At 48.5% G+C, this 14,726-nt stretch overlaps 1 protein-coding gene across 1 annotated transcript; it reads left to right on the plus strand.

The window, feature by feature from the left end:
- The first annotated feature begins 733 nt into the window (after positions 1 to 733).
- LOC108153498 lies at positions 734 to 12,458 on the plus strand. Its single transcript, XM_017283549.2, has 3 exons — positions 734 to 1,302; positions 1,369 to 2,344; positions 12,234 to 12,458. Exons 1-2 carry the CDS (start codon positions 995 to 997, stop codon positions 2,285 to 2,287), a joined length of 1,227 nt encoding a protein of 408 aa, XP_017139038.1. The 5' UTR covers positions 734 to 994; the 3' UTR covers positions 2,288 to 2,344; positions 12,234 to 12,458.
- Positions 12,459 to 14,726: the final 2,268 nt, after the last annotated feature.

The raw sequence follows: 14,726 nt of genomic DNA on the forward strand, positions 1-14,726 counted from the left end.
ATGATTAGTAGAACTAGTAGAGATCCTTCTCTTGGCAGTATTCAGGAGATAGCTTTTGCTATGCCTCTAGTGCAGTTAGACTCTTTTCTAGCCTCGCTCTCGTAAGCAAAAAGTTCTTATAAGATAACCAAATAAATAAATAAATAGTTCCATGTCGAATCACTCGGATTCGCAGAAACAACAGCACACGCACACACAAACACACACAATTGTTTATGTTATACGATTGCGGCGGGGTTTTTGATTTCAGCCAACTCACAGAGTACTTCGATTTGTATACAAGTGGAAAATATAGATTTGCGGGTTTGGTGTGGCAACAGAAACAGAAACAGTGCCTCAGGTGGTACGGTACAGTCAGTACACCTGGATGGAAGGCGAGTTAGAGCGAATTTTCCAGCTATTGTTCTATCATTTGATTTTGCTCGTAATCAATTTAATATTTACATTGTTTTCTACTGTTTATTATCTCAATCATCTACTGCTCCCCCCAAAGTCAATTGAATTTATTTCTAAAACAAATATAAACCCACCTTCGCGCCCAGGACTCGAACTCTCTCCAGGTTCAGGTTTAGGTTCATTGAACTCCCTAACCAGCCTCAAGGACCTCGGCGACGACCCTTACCCTTTCGGGACTCAAGAAGAGCGCCGTAAAGTATGCAACGGCCATGGACCATCAGGGCATAAACTAATATTAACGATTTTCTCACTTCACTTCTTTCCCTCCTACTTTCAGCAGCATCCGTGCAGCAGCATCCCACCGCAGTGGGCCAACAAACACATACACACACACACACACACACACACACACACACACACACGCGCGCGCGGACACTCGAACAACTCTCACCGACAAGTGTACCAAAAGTCGGACATGCGCAAACACCATTTTGGTAGTGGTAGCACGTCAGAAGTTAACGTTAATAGCGCCTAAGAGAGCGCACCGAGAGAGGGATTAAGGGAGCGCGCCAAAGTCGTAAGAGAGAGCCAGCCCGAAATGGCCTTTTCGCGCCACAACATTGAAAAGCGCCGACTCATCGAGCTAGTGCGCCTGAATCCCATCCTGTGGGACTGCCGCCTGCCACACTACAAGCGCTCCGACAAGAAGAAGGCCATCAAGTGGAACGAGCTGGGGCGCATGTTCAACGTGACCGGCGAGCGGGTGCAGCGGACCTTCACATCCCTGCGGGAGATCTTCCGCCGGGAGCTGAACCACGAGAAGATGCTGGGCACCACGCGGTTCAAGTCCAAGTGGGAGTACTACGATGCCATGGCCTTTCTCAAGGAGGTGATACGAGAGCGGAAGTAAGCTTTTTATTTTATTGAGGAGGCTTTAGGAGCTGCGACTTACACTTTCTCTTTCTCTTGCAGATCACGGGAGCGCGTTAAGCAGGGCCCCACTGATCCTGCCACCAGGTCAACTTCTACCAATAACAACAACAACAACAACAACTCGAACAGCAACAACAACAACAGCGTGGCATTGGATGAGTACCAATATTTTGCCCCAAGCGATCCCAACAATCCCAACAATCAGCCGCAGGCTATGGCCCTCACGTCAGTGTCGAGTCCTGCAACCATCCTGCCCAGCCTCAGCCAACTGCCTGCCGCACTGCTGCCACAGGCCCAACATTTGCAGGCCCTCCAGCTGCAGCCGGATGTGACGCTTACCTCGTTGAGTGCCATTCCCAAGCATCCGCCGTCCGCGACAGCATCCGCAGTGCCCGCCGCGCCTGCATCTCCCGCCCAGGTGCTGTCCAGCTCACGTTCCTGCAGCTCCTCGCCCTCCATCTACATCAAGGACGAGCCAGGCTCTCCAGAGAATGCGGACGGGCTGGCAAGCGGAACAAAGCTGGCCACCATTCGTCCGCAGACCAAGCAGCAGCTGAAGGCGCGCCTGCAGGTGCCAGCACCCAAGAGCGCCTCGATCTACGCCACGTCCCCACCACGTCTCATCATCAACGCGAACAACGAGCTCATCGATGCCGATGCTGGGGACCTGGACGAGGATCTGGATGACTTCGACGAGGATGACGACGAGACAGGCCGCTACTCCCCAGTGGTAGATGTGGATATGATGGGGCCCGACGGCCGCTTTTCGCCCGCAGGCAGCAGCTACACGCGAGTGGGTGCGGGAGGAGGCGGGCGCTCCCAGTCCCGGCATCTGCCCAGCCAGGAACTGCTCTACATGAAATTCGGAGACTTTCTGGCAGCCCGACTGAACACCCTGAATGAGACTGTGGCCAATGAGTTGATGAACAAGATACTGCTGCTCATCGCAGAGAAATGAGCGCCGCAATACACCGCATGCCGCATGCTCAAATATGATTGAATCGACAAAGGAGTGGTGAGTGGAGCATAATTTATTACGAGTGTTATTTATAAGGATCGGTGGATAGCTTTTCACTCAGCCCAGCACGGTGTTGCATTCGATAATAACTTCTAGTCTAAGGAGCAAAAACCATACAGCAGGAGAGGACAGTACAGGACAGAGAGCTCTCCTGTAAATCTACGGAATGTGTGATGATCTTCCTGATTTTTTGAGGAAATGCGAATGTGCAAATCGTTTACAAAAATGTTGTAATGCTCATAGCTTTTATGCTCTGGCCAGAAATTCTTGAACTAGTTTGGCCCTGGGTGTGCTCTAGAAATTTATTGCCCTGACCAATTTATTTAGCAACACACATACACATATTTAAATTTCGAGTTTTATTTACACACAAAATGCCAGAGCCATAAAAAAGTTTTAATTTCCGGACGTTGAAGTGGACCCCAGACACACACACACACACAGCCACACACGCAGCCACACACGACCGGACGGAACGATGCAAGTTTGGAGATTTGAGAGCATTTCACGCATAAATAAAATGCCTAGGACTCTGCAACATGACAGGAGCCAAGTCCCACTCCCAAAGCCCTATATTCCAAAACCGAATAGGCCCCATAGAAGAGCTAACTGACGGCACAGCCCACAATGGGCGAAGCGCAGCCGAAACTCAAAATTAGAACAAAAAACGAGCCATGCAGCTCTAAGCTTTGCTTTTTGACTCGGACTCGGAATCGGACCTCAGACCTCGGACTTGGCCACTTTGGCCATCTGACGGGCTGTGGCGAAAGGGCAAAAATGAAAGAGCTGCGTGCCGGATATGCGAACGTTTAGCACCCTGGATAGCCCTTGGTATAGATATTCAATATATATATACATATATATGTCGTTGCAACGAAACAGCTGATTCGCTGGTAAAATGCAGGGGAAATTACTTTGCTTTGGATCAAATCAGCAACAAAAGGAACAGTTACACTCGGAATCTAGTGGAGTTCCGCCACCAAAATGTGCATCTCTTGGTCCTTTACTAACATCGGAATGTTGATTAACCAATGATCATTATACTAAGGGTAAATGTACAAATTGACTCTTGGGCTTGGGTTCGGGAGAAGGGTGTCACAGATGGAGACATGTGTGTAGCCTTCATAGGCAGATTGCCTCGATGACACCACAGCAGTGCCCAACCAAGTTCAAACTGTGTGTGTATCTGTATCTGTATCTATCTGTATCTGTATTTGTATCTATATCCGTATCTGTAACTAGTAGTAGCTGCAACTGTGCGAATGGCTTCGCACTCTGGCACTCTCCAAAGCGTCGTCGGCATGGAGCGTGTGTATTTACGATTTTGTAATATTTATGCAGCGACGCCTTTGGTGTGTGCCCTTTAGATGCCATTGCGGCTGCCCTTCCTATACATCCATGCACCCATCCGATGTTGATGCCCGCACCAGCCCGAGCACCAGCCCGAGCACCAGAACCAGCACCAGCAGAGCACCCGACACCCCACTCTTATCTATGGTTTGGGCCAAGTTGCTTTACGAGCACAGACGCAGCCTCGGATTTGAGTTGGAAAGTGGAATCGAGGGAGCCTCCAGCACAGTGGGTGGCGTGTCCGACCTTTTATGGATAGTTACAGCAAGTTTGTTGGCACTTACAACATTATAAATTTGCCATAAATTATCATTTTATGGATGCAGCTGATGACACGATGGGCAACAAAAGATACTTTTGATCCGAAATGAGCATTAAACGGGGCCAAACAGCGGGGCTGGCTGCATCATCGAGGATAATACCATCCCATTGAAGTGTGTATTTTAAAGGATCGATAAATTGCAGAAATATGACATCCCAGTGGCATTATTGTCCATGCATCCCATCGTAGTACCCCCATCGCCATTACTATTCGGAATTCACAGTAAATAAACTTAACATTTCCTTGTCTAGGATGCCACACAGAGGCCCACTCTTGAACGGAGACCGCCCTTTGGCTGTCTGAGTGCCTGCTGCCAGCCTGCCAGATTTCCCAAACACTTTCCACACTTCCGCCCGTTCTCGTTCCCGTTCCCGTTCCCATTCGCATTTCCGCTCAAAAAATCAAATCTCAGTTGGTTACAATGTCTGAGGATGCTGATATACGCACTCCCTATGCACTCGTTCCGGGTCTCCGCCTCTCCGGCTCTCGTAGGACTCTGACTCTCCCCGTCAATGGGGCAAGTTTTAAATGGCGGCGCTAAAAAGTATTGCATGCCCCCGCCGGAGCGCGCGGCCCCTTTCTGCACATAAAATGCATATGCAAGTTAATGTTTACAATAGTCGTAAAAGTTTAATGGATTTTGCCAGCTACTGCACGGGGCTTAGGATCGTAACTTTCGAAATCAGTTTTTTCCCAGAGACAGCTACAGAGAGGGAGTGGGTGTGGGCGATGGTGAGGGGGAGGGGCAGCACACAGTGTGTGTGTGTGTGTGTGTGTGTGTGTGTGTGTGGCAGGCACATCAGCAGGCCCCAAACTTTCGCGCTGTTTGTATAATCAAAATGCATTTATTTGATTAATACGCCGCCATCTTTCTCTCGCTTTTCCACTTTTGCCAAAATATTTGGAAAAGCTTCTGTTGATTTTATTTTGGGAATTTTCCTTTGTTTTCCTATTGACTTTTACACTTTTGCCCCTGCCTGGTGGTATTGGTGGTGTTGGTGGTGCTGCCATGGCCGGTGATGGGGGAATAGTCGGGGACTAGTTTGTCGTTTGGGGTCGAAACGGACACATACTCGTATGTATTCGAAACATATGTATATTGTAGTCTCTATGCCTCGTCGTAGAGTGTGTAGAGTGATTATGTTGTACTAATATTGGGAGAGACTGGCAATCGGCAAACATTGAAGTGGGGCTTGGGATTGGGTTTGGGCTTGATTTTGGGCTGTACGAGTACAGCTTAAAGGGCTGGCTGCGTTGCAAATTAAGCGCCAAAACTAATTCATTAAACTGGAGAAGCAGATTGCAATTGACAAATTATGGAAACCGAAACAAACTCCACAAGACTTCCGTATGAATTTATCATCTGGCTTTTGTCTCTGGGAATTCGGTTTGTGATTGAGTGCATTCCATTCAGGTCCATCATCTAATGAAATGCATATGCCAATCAACATAATTATAACTTTGAATGGTGTGTAGTGGGGCCACGCCCAAATTGAAAGGGCCACAAAAACCAGCAACAGGCAGCAGCCAGGCAGCAGTCAGGCAGCATCAGGATGGGGGTTATGTGGAAAAGGATATGCCAAAGCCACAGAACAGAGAGAACCATCATCGGAGCATGTATCGAAGCAAATCTAACATCTGGCTACAGAATATGTGGCAGCCAGGATGTGTTTAATGGTGATCGAATGCGGGATACCCAATAGCTCCCTTTTGACTCCTCCCAAAGCTCCTGCCACATTGTCCGCCGCTGCAACGGATACGTATGTGAGGGATATATGTGCATAATTTATGGTCTTGCAACTTCCTCGTGCAGCCCCGATATACCCTGGAGGGCCCTGGGTACTCCTTCTGCCTTCTGTATTATAATGTTAACCCAAGCCTGGCGCACACAAAGAACTTGTCCAGAGGATGGCGATATGGATGTGGCTGTGGCTATGGCTATGTCTGTGGCAGTGGCAGTGGAAGTGGCTGTGGATGACGATGCCTAGGCCTGGGCATATGTCGATGACTATAACTATGAGTAGTATCAATATTGACAGCCATTAATATGGCATTTTATGCAATAAGCAGAGACATTGATGAGGCGGAGTCCGGAGTCTCGGCTGAGCCTTGCTTCTGTCTCATGGCACTGCTGCATTTTTAATGAGCTCCAGTGGAGGAGGCGCCTCGCCTCGTCCGGGCTTCCGCTGTTGCCTGATGACTGGGGAAATGCTTCCGTCTGCGATTGGAAATTTGCCAACCCCGTCGTGTGGGAGCCGTGTGGGAGGCAGCCACTTGGGGGCAGGTTAATTTCAGAGGTAGCTGGGGGCTGGTGGCTGGTGGTTGCTAGGAGGTTGGGGATTGAAAAGCGGAAGGCAAAACGGAAGCGCGCAGACACACACGATCTCGTCTTGGATACCTCGTAGTCGTATCTCCTTCGTATTAATGGCCGGAGGACATGTCAAAGGAACTGATGACGCGCCGCGTCTCCAGACCGACGTGCACTGACTGCAATCATGGAAACCAAACCATGCTGATGAGGCCCCCAGGTATGGACGGATGGATGGGTGGACAGATGGATGGGCGGGTGGATGCTTCTTTAGATACTTATTGTCCGTGCCCGCAACCCGATACGGACCTGCAATGCCCTCTGACTATCCTGCATATCAATCAGGCGTGCCGGCGTGCAAAAAAAACACGTCGGTCGCCATCTGCCGCCGCAGATTGCAGATTGCTCAAAGGATGAAATGAAACAAAAATAATTGCACAGAATTTATCGCCAGATTTACCTTTCGGATTTGGCCTGCTCGAGCGCGTTTCGTTTTCCTAAATTAATAATTTTGATTGCCTCGCCTTGACTCTTGCCTCTTGCCTCTTGCCTCATGGATGCTGTGCTGCAGCAAAGCTGCTGTTGCAAAGTTGTGCCGCTCCGCTCTGCTCTGCTCCGCTGCGCGACAGTTGTTTAAGTTTTGCTTGCGAAAAATTATCATCATTAGTGCCCGAACTTTGAACTTTGCCTTTTCGACGTCACTTTGACAATCAAGGGCGGCGCACTTTCTTTCGCTGCAAAGTTTCGTTCTGCAAATAAATTGTCTCGTAAGCTAATGAAAATGCCGGAGGCTGGTAATTAAGTTGCAAATGCAGCAGAATTCAGAAGAGGCGACGGATGGGGGGGGGCGGAGTGTCATCTGAATTACCCAAGATTATGTTGAAAATATATTCCGTTTTGGCCAAATGTTTTGGGTTTGTGCCAATTAGAGAAACCATTCTTATTGTTTTCTAAACATTTTCACCGCACATTTTGCCAGGCACGTTGATGTTGATGTTGATGGACTGGCAGCATCAGCAGCAGCACAAAATGGTTTTGGTAATATTTTGAGCCTTGCGAGTCATCAAGGACATGGATGCTCCACTCCTCCACTTGAGGCCACTCCACTCCACTGCACTCCTCTCCACACAAATCGACTCGACTCCCACTCGAATCGTATATATTTTGGCTGGCCACAAAAATTGATTGCCGTAAATGCCGAAAAGCAAGGCAAATAATATTTGTGCTGTTCTGTGGCTTTTTGCGGCAACGATGGCAGAGCACACAGCATTTATAAATAAATTACAGAGAAAAAGAGGAAGGGCAAGAGAGAGAGGAAGAGAGGTTTTTGGAAAAAAAAAATCAAAATATCAATTGCTGAATGCGTTTTCCATTTCAACGAAACGGGAAAGCCTGCTGCCTCCAGCCAACTGTCTCTTCGACTTGGCAGATTGTTTATTCAGGGTTCCACAATTAATTACCACTAAAAGTGCGACCAGCTGTGACAGAGAGAGATAGAATGAAGAAGCGAGAGAGAGAGAGGATGTTCGGTGAAGACACAGAGACAAAAACAGACTAATTACATTAGCTGCCACAACGATTTGTCTCCCGACTCAATCAAAATGTTGGCCCTTAGTGCAGGTTGCAGACGCTGCTTCTCGGAGGCCTGCCGGAATGCTGCAAAATTCCTCAGAATGTTGCCACAAATCACCAGGAAACATGATGACAGCATACGGTGCCTGACTGCGCCTACAGGTATGCAACAGTTCTTGAGAAAGCCAGAAGAGAATGGCAAAGGCACTCGAGTGGGAGGGGGATTGGGATTGGGAGTGGTTGTGGATGTGGATGTGGATGTGGGAGAGGAGCTCGCTGTTTATGCATTTCCCTAATGAAATGCAAAGAAAACAAAGCGAGCTCCAGCCTAGCAATATCCCAGCCCCAGCTTACAGCTCGGGGTATCCGCCCTGCGATAGGCAATGCAAATTTCAGGAGAGCCCTTCTTGTGGCTGCTTCTGCTGCTGCTGCTGCTGTGGCTGAGTGGTAATTAAATATTTATTTTCTCCGTAGCTATTTGCTTTGATTAATAGCTAACAAAAATGGGGAAAATAGGAAAAGATAGGGCTTTGCTGCGGGGCACACACTTTGGATACCCTTGCAGATAATAAATAGAATAAATTGATTTGTTTTGATTAAATATCTCCCTATAAGAACTACCCAAACGACTAGTCTTCCAATCAAGAATCTGGGTCTATATGGCATTGCAAATATCTGATAATAATCATAGTATCATCTGAAAGGGTATTACAACACAACAGGCGCCTCAACGTCATGTTCTTTGGCTGTTGGATGTTTTTAATATTTTACAATTTCCCAATTGTTTGCCTCCCCCCTCCGCTTTTGTTTAACTTGAGTTACGAGTATTGTTGGTTTTTGTTCAGTTGTTCAGTAGGTAAATCAAAAACTTGGAGAGCGAAATCCGGGTCTTTGACTGGGTCCCATTTAATTTCGATAATGTGTTTCGGATTTGACAATTGATTTGGGTAAGCGGGTGGGGGATTAGGGATAGGATTACGGGCCAGAGAGTCCATTGAGATATTAATAGAGCCTTGGAGTTAAGACCCTGGGCTGTCGTAGGGCTGGACACGTCGTTCAGCCATGAGTCACTCTGTGTGGCACAGGACACCACGACACAACGACACCAGGGCCAGGACCAGGACCAGCACCAGGACAGAGCTCTTTCGACACCCCATGGGTGTCAACCAACCGCATTCAGTTTGCATATTGACACGTCTCCTAGTGTGCATGAGTAATTTATTGTTTTCCATGGCGTACTTCAAGGCGCCAAACTGGGAAATGGCGCAAACACAAACCGAGCGAGAAGCGCATGGAAATGTTGCATGGAAAAAGGTCAGCGAGACACATTACCACATGATTACGAGACCACAGGGACCACCGACTTGACCTCCGAACAGCCACCAGCAGCCAACCACAGGGAACGCTGGAGCTGGAGCTGGAGCTGTAGATGGCGATGGAGGCAGACAACCGGCTCCAGTTGCATATAGTATCCAGCTGCTGCTCCATCTCCATCTCCCGCTCCACTATCTTCTGCTCGATCTCCGTCTCCTGCTCGAAATCCGAATGCGTAAAACCAAAGGGCGAACAAAATGGCACCACAACAGCGGAAATGCGCAGGAGGCAGAGGCAGCGGCAGAGGCAGGAGACAGAGGCAGGATTGCAGTTGCACCAAAGCGTCATTAAGTCAATTTGTGAGAGGCAAAGCGGCAACTTAATGTGCAGTCGGGGACCCCGGGACCCTGGGAGTTGAAGAGACCCCCGACTAGCAATAGGAATTGGACCAGCACTACGACTGGTCCTAGGCACTAGGACCCCAAACATGGACACACCAATTATCCAGAAATGCCAACACACAAAAGCAAAACCATGGCATAAGAAAGCTGGGGCTTGGGGTTGCTGTTGGGGCCGCCCCAAAAAGGAGATTGCGCTTTTGCGGTTGTGTTAAGTTGATTTCCGGGCACGTCTGGTCCCCCTGTCCCTGTTCCCATCCCTATCCCTGTCCATTCTCTCACACATAACCCCACATGGGGGCTTTCAAGATGTCCTACGCCAATTATGCGTAGGGGCCCCATCCTCTGCTCGTCAGCGGTATATTCATAAACAGACGACGATGTCCCTGTTGTCAATGCCATCATCATCATCATCAGCGCCATGGTTATCATCGTTCTCAGCAGTCTTGCAGTAGGTGTTGGCCACGCCCCCTGCGTCAGTGGCTGTCACAAGCACCGGCACCCCCCACAGCCAGGCCCCCCCCCCACTCGACCCACTCATTTCCTCCTTTTCCTCCTATCCCCCGATAAGGTGTGCTGTAAATTATACGCTTTTGCGTTTAGCCTCCGCCACAGACCTGTAGTCTGGGTCCAGCCTCGGAGGAATCCCTCCTGCTGTCTGCTGCCCGCTGCCCGCTGCCCGCTGCCCGCTGCCCGCTGCCCACTGCCCGCTCCATCTCCGTCCAGTTCGGACAGTCCGGCAGTTTGATGTTTTGCGGTTGTGTTGATGTTGTCCCAGGGCCGGAGAATGAGCAGCCAAGTGAAGGGCCCACCCACAGATGCTGGTGGCCTTTAATATTTAAAGTGCGCTTTTAGGCCAAAGTTTGTCCATTATCCTGCCGACATGTTATTGTCCTTTCGCTTTGCGGTGCCGGGGCCAATTAATGAGATTTCCACAATGCCAGCATCGCATCGCATCGCATCGACCGGAGCGCATCCGGGCGTGGTGGGGATGGGGGTGGTGTTGGACTTGGTGTTGGGTGTGGGTGTGGGTGTGGGAGGCATTGTTTCGAGAAGACAAGACGGTTGCCCTGGAGCACAAAGGTGAAGGGCCCTCCACTGGGTGCTTCATCTGGCAGTTAAGAGGTTGAACAACAGCTAACTTTAGAGCTTCAAGAGATCCGTTTTCTCAAATCAAGGTAGAGCTATGATGATGAGTGGTAATCGCAGTTAAGTTGTCCCTTAGTGCACCTTGGAGTACCCCTAGTTTTCTTTGGGAAATAACCCTGCTCTCCGGCTGGGAAGCTTCATTTGAATAATCCACTTTGATCGTCACTCGAAAACCCCTTTAACAGTTCGAAGCGGAAATGTTTCTTTAGCAGGAAAAACTTTCACACTTTCCATCGCACCATCGCACCCTCGCACCATCGAGCCATCGCATCATCGAGCCATAGCCACAGCCACAGCCTTAGCCTTAATTTTCATTAGCTGCAGTTTCCCATCTTCCGAGCCGAACCAAACCGAACTGGGAGGAACTCTGTGCCTCCTTCGAGTGTCTCCTTGTGCAGCCAGTGGCAGAACAGACCGCAAAGTTGGGGCAGCCACTGTGTCATTTGTTATGTTATTGGTTTGGACATTTTGCAAATTGCTTATTTAGCAGTGCGTAAAATCCACAGCGTCCTCTGGCTGCCTGCTGCCTGCTCATCCTGCTCCGGTTCCGTACTCTCATTCTGCTCTCGTCCTGCGGTTCTCTTTTTGTCGAGGCCACACACATGTCAAGGAGCAGTAGATTCTGCTATTTCTCGCCTCTGAATCCTGCTCGTGCTTCTGCCTCTGCCTCTGCCTCTGTGTCTCTGTCTGTGTCTGTGTGGCCCAAGAATTTTTTCCTCTTCTCCATTGTTGTAGCCTCAAAGTTAACAACGTGTCAAGCAAGCGGTTAGAAGGTCTCCTCTCTCTCCATCCGTGCCTGTACTGTCCTGTCCTGTCCTGTCCTGTCCTGTCCATCCCGTCTAACCCGTTCGCTTCTTACCATACGCAGCAGTATAGGGAGATTGGCAGGGGTGCCAGAGATGCCCTGGGTCGTGGCAGGTGTCACCCATCCAGTTATTTGGCCAAGTGTTCGAAAACTGTCAATGCAGTACAATTTTCCCACTTGCACATGAGTATATTTTTTTTTTCCGACTTCGGACTCTCATCTGTCCCCGTAATAATATTTGTCTTTCATTCTGTGTCATTTACTCCGGCCTCCCGGCCTCCCGGCCTCCTGGCCTCCTGGCCTCCCGGCCTCTGGTTCTAGTTCTGGTTCTGGTTCTTGGTGTTTTTGTGTGGCGCCTAATTGCCTGCTACATTTTGTGGCACTTGGGTGCGGCAAAAGGGGCAAAAAGGACCCCGAAACGAGTGTCATAAACTTTTTTACGACTAATATTTTGTGAGGCTTTTTAATTAGGCGAAATGGTCGTTAAAATTGATTTATTGCCTGTGATGGGAATTGTTAATTGGGGGCTCTTTCCAACGGGTGGGGGCAAACGGCTATAAAATTGAATAACTCTCTTGAATTGATCGATAAGCTAAGGTCCTTTCCTCCCTCCCTAAAATGTTTGCCTAATTACTAACATCTACTATTCTGTTCTCTTCTCGTTTCAGCTCCCAGCCCAAAGGCTAACTTTTAGGATAATGTTAAAAATAATAATAATAATTTTTTTTTTTTTTTGAATTAAGTCTGTATTACTCGGATGTGCCATGGAAGACAAACGGAAGGAAATGTATGGATAATCCAACACTAAAATATATCAAGTGGTTTTTGAACTCGAAAAAAGTTTTAGAAGGCAGCAAAGTTGGAGAACTCAAATATATTTGGTTTCATCGAAATAATTGAAAGTTTCAGTCGTTTTTTATGATACGTACATTATACATTGTACGTGAACGTGAACGTAGCCCTCGTCGTCCCAGTGGAGTAGGCAAAAACTTCTGGCCACTTTATCGCTTTAAGTGACTGGAAAACTCGGTAAAGTTCCAATGCTCCTCCACTGCACGGCCACTAAACGGTTCAACTTTATGCAAATTGTGGAGCTCCCAGGAATCTTCAACCAAAAACGATTAAACGTCATTAGCATTATAATAGCATTTTACTTTCGCGACTTTGACTCTACCAGAGAGCTCCACGGTCCGTCCCTCCGTCCGTCTGTCTGTCTGTCCGTTCCCACCTCCTTGACGACTCACCTTTCTGTCTGCCCAGGTCTGGGTCTGGTTCTGAGCCTGGTCCTGGTCCTGACTACGGCTCTGCCTCTCATTCGTCCCGTCCGTCGTCCTCGTCCTCTCGACCACGACCCCGACTGTCCTGGATGGATGGGCAGTCATTCATCTTCATAGTAAAAACAACAGCACCAACAACGATACGATGTGATTACAGTTCCGTTTTAATTGTAATTAAAGCGATTATTACGACGGGGTTTTTGTCTCTTTTGTGCCCTTGCCCTTGCCCTCCATCTCCATTCCATTCCATTCCGTCTAGTGATTCCGCCGCGTCCGCGTCTACGTCCGCATCTGCCCTCTTAAACTCTGCGCTTAATCTTTGCTACTTGCTACTTGCGACCTGCAGCTTATTTCAATTTAAAAATCCCGCCAAGTTTTTCTATTTTCCCGCACGACTTTTGCGTGGGCCGAGCCTAAGGGCTTTTCCTGCGATGCGATGTGGGGGCGGGCGGAGTGAGGCCAAAAACTGTTTCTTGTTGCATAGAAAAGTTTTTCTTACTTATTTGTTGGTTGAGCGCAGGCTTTGGGCACGGGGCATGGAGGCATGGAGTGAGGTGTAGCTTGTGGCACCACCTGGCCAAAAAACTTGCTGTTGCTCTTGTTGCCGTGTCTTGTTATGTCTTGATGGCCCCCGTCTCCGGCGAAAAATTTGAGGCAGGCAGGCTGGCTCGTATAGTATATTTTACTAGAGTCTGGCACTAGTTCGACTTAACTTACGGACTTAACTTCCATAGAATTGAAATTGATTTGGCCTTTGCCTGCAGCAGGCTGCAGCAGCCACCAATTGCAGTCGGAAGCGCAGGAGGCCTTCCTTAGAGGAAGGTGGAATACGGAACGAAATAAAATTAAGTTCGCATAGCATACTGCCAGGCGCCTAAACAAGTTGGGAGAAGTAACGTTCGACTCATAATTTCACCCCGGTAACCCCGGTATTCCCAGCAGAGTTCAAGGGTATGGTATTCTGTATATTTGGGCCAAAAACTGGAACAGAAGAAAGCTGAGCCACAGAGATGTCTTCGGATAGGTCCCAATTATACGTATGTTCTTACACATATTTCCCAAAACATCTTAAGATTCGTGCTCCCACTATTAACCTCGTTTGCTCATTGCAAAGAAGGAGTATGTTGCACTTAATTTACACTTTTCGCAAGCTCTCGCCTGCATTCTTTTGGGTCCTTTTAAATGAAAAGTAACTGCAGGAATGGCAAAAACATTAGCAACAGCTACAAGAACTACATCCCGATCCCCACCGCCGTCTGCCCACCTCCAACCAAACACAACATTTGGTTGGTGTAATTTTTATAACGATATTTCCCAACTGAGTTAAGTAGCAAAACTCACTTCGCATAATTACACAAAGTGTGGGAATGAGGGAGAGGTTTCGACTAAAAAACTGTAATTAGTGGTGCGAAATTAGTGTTATCCTGGCAGGGGCAGGGACGGTGGCAGGGGCAGCGGTAGGAGGGCGGAGAGAGCGATGAAAGCAACTCGAAAGTGAAATGAAACACACACGCTGATAGTTTTTTAATGTGTGTGCACATTCGTTGATGTATGAATGCAGACACATCTGCAGTTGCAAGTTGCAACAGCCCCTTCCAAACACCCCATTCACACACACACACACACACACACACACACAAAAACACTACCCCACCTCTCTGCAAAAAAAACTAGCGGTAGAGTGGGGCTCGCAGGCTTAGGCTTTGCGCCTCTCCGGTGCTCAAAGCGCTATTTGGGTCAACTACGGCGTCTACACACGTCAAGGGGGGAAGAGGTGCAGTGCGGCACGGGTCGGTTGGGTACAAAAAGGTGTGGGAAACTTTTTTATGAACTGTTAAATTTCCAATTAGCGCTGATTGTTTCGATTTAACGGAAAACAAACAG

This window comes from Drosophila miranda, chromosome XR (genome assembly GCF_003369915.1).
Source record: "Drosophila miranda strain MSH22 chromosome XR, D.miranda_PacBio2.1, whole genome shotgun sequence".
Classification (NCBI taxonomy): Eukaryota; Metazoa; Arthropoda; class Insecta; order Diptera; family Drosophilidae; genus Drosophila; species Drosophila miranda.

Bases quoted from the DNA above. Each gene is read 5' to 3' on its own strand.
- LOC108153498 (XM_017283549.2), top strand. From the start codon at position 995: ATGGCCTTTTCGCGCCACAACATTGAAAAGCGCCGACTCATCGAGCTA. The intron at 1,303-1,368 runs GTAAGCTTTTTA...TTTCTCTTGCAG, and splicing joins GAGGTGATACGAGAGCGGAA to ATCACGGGAGCGCGTTAAGC.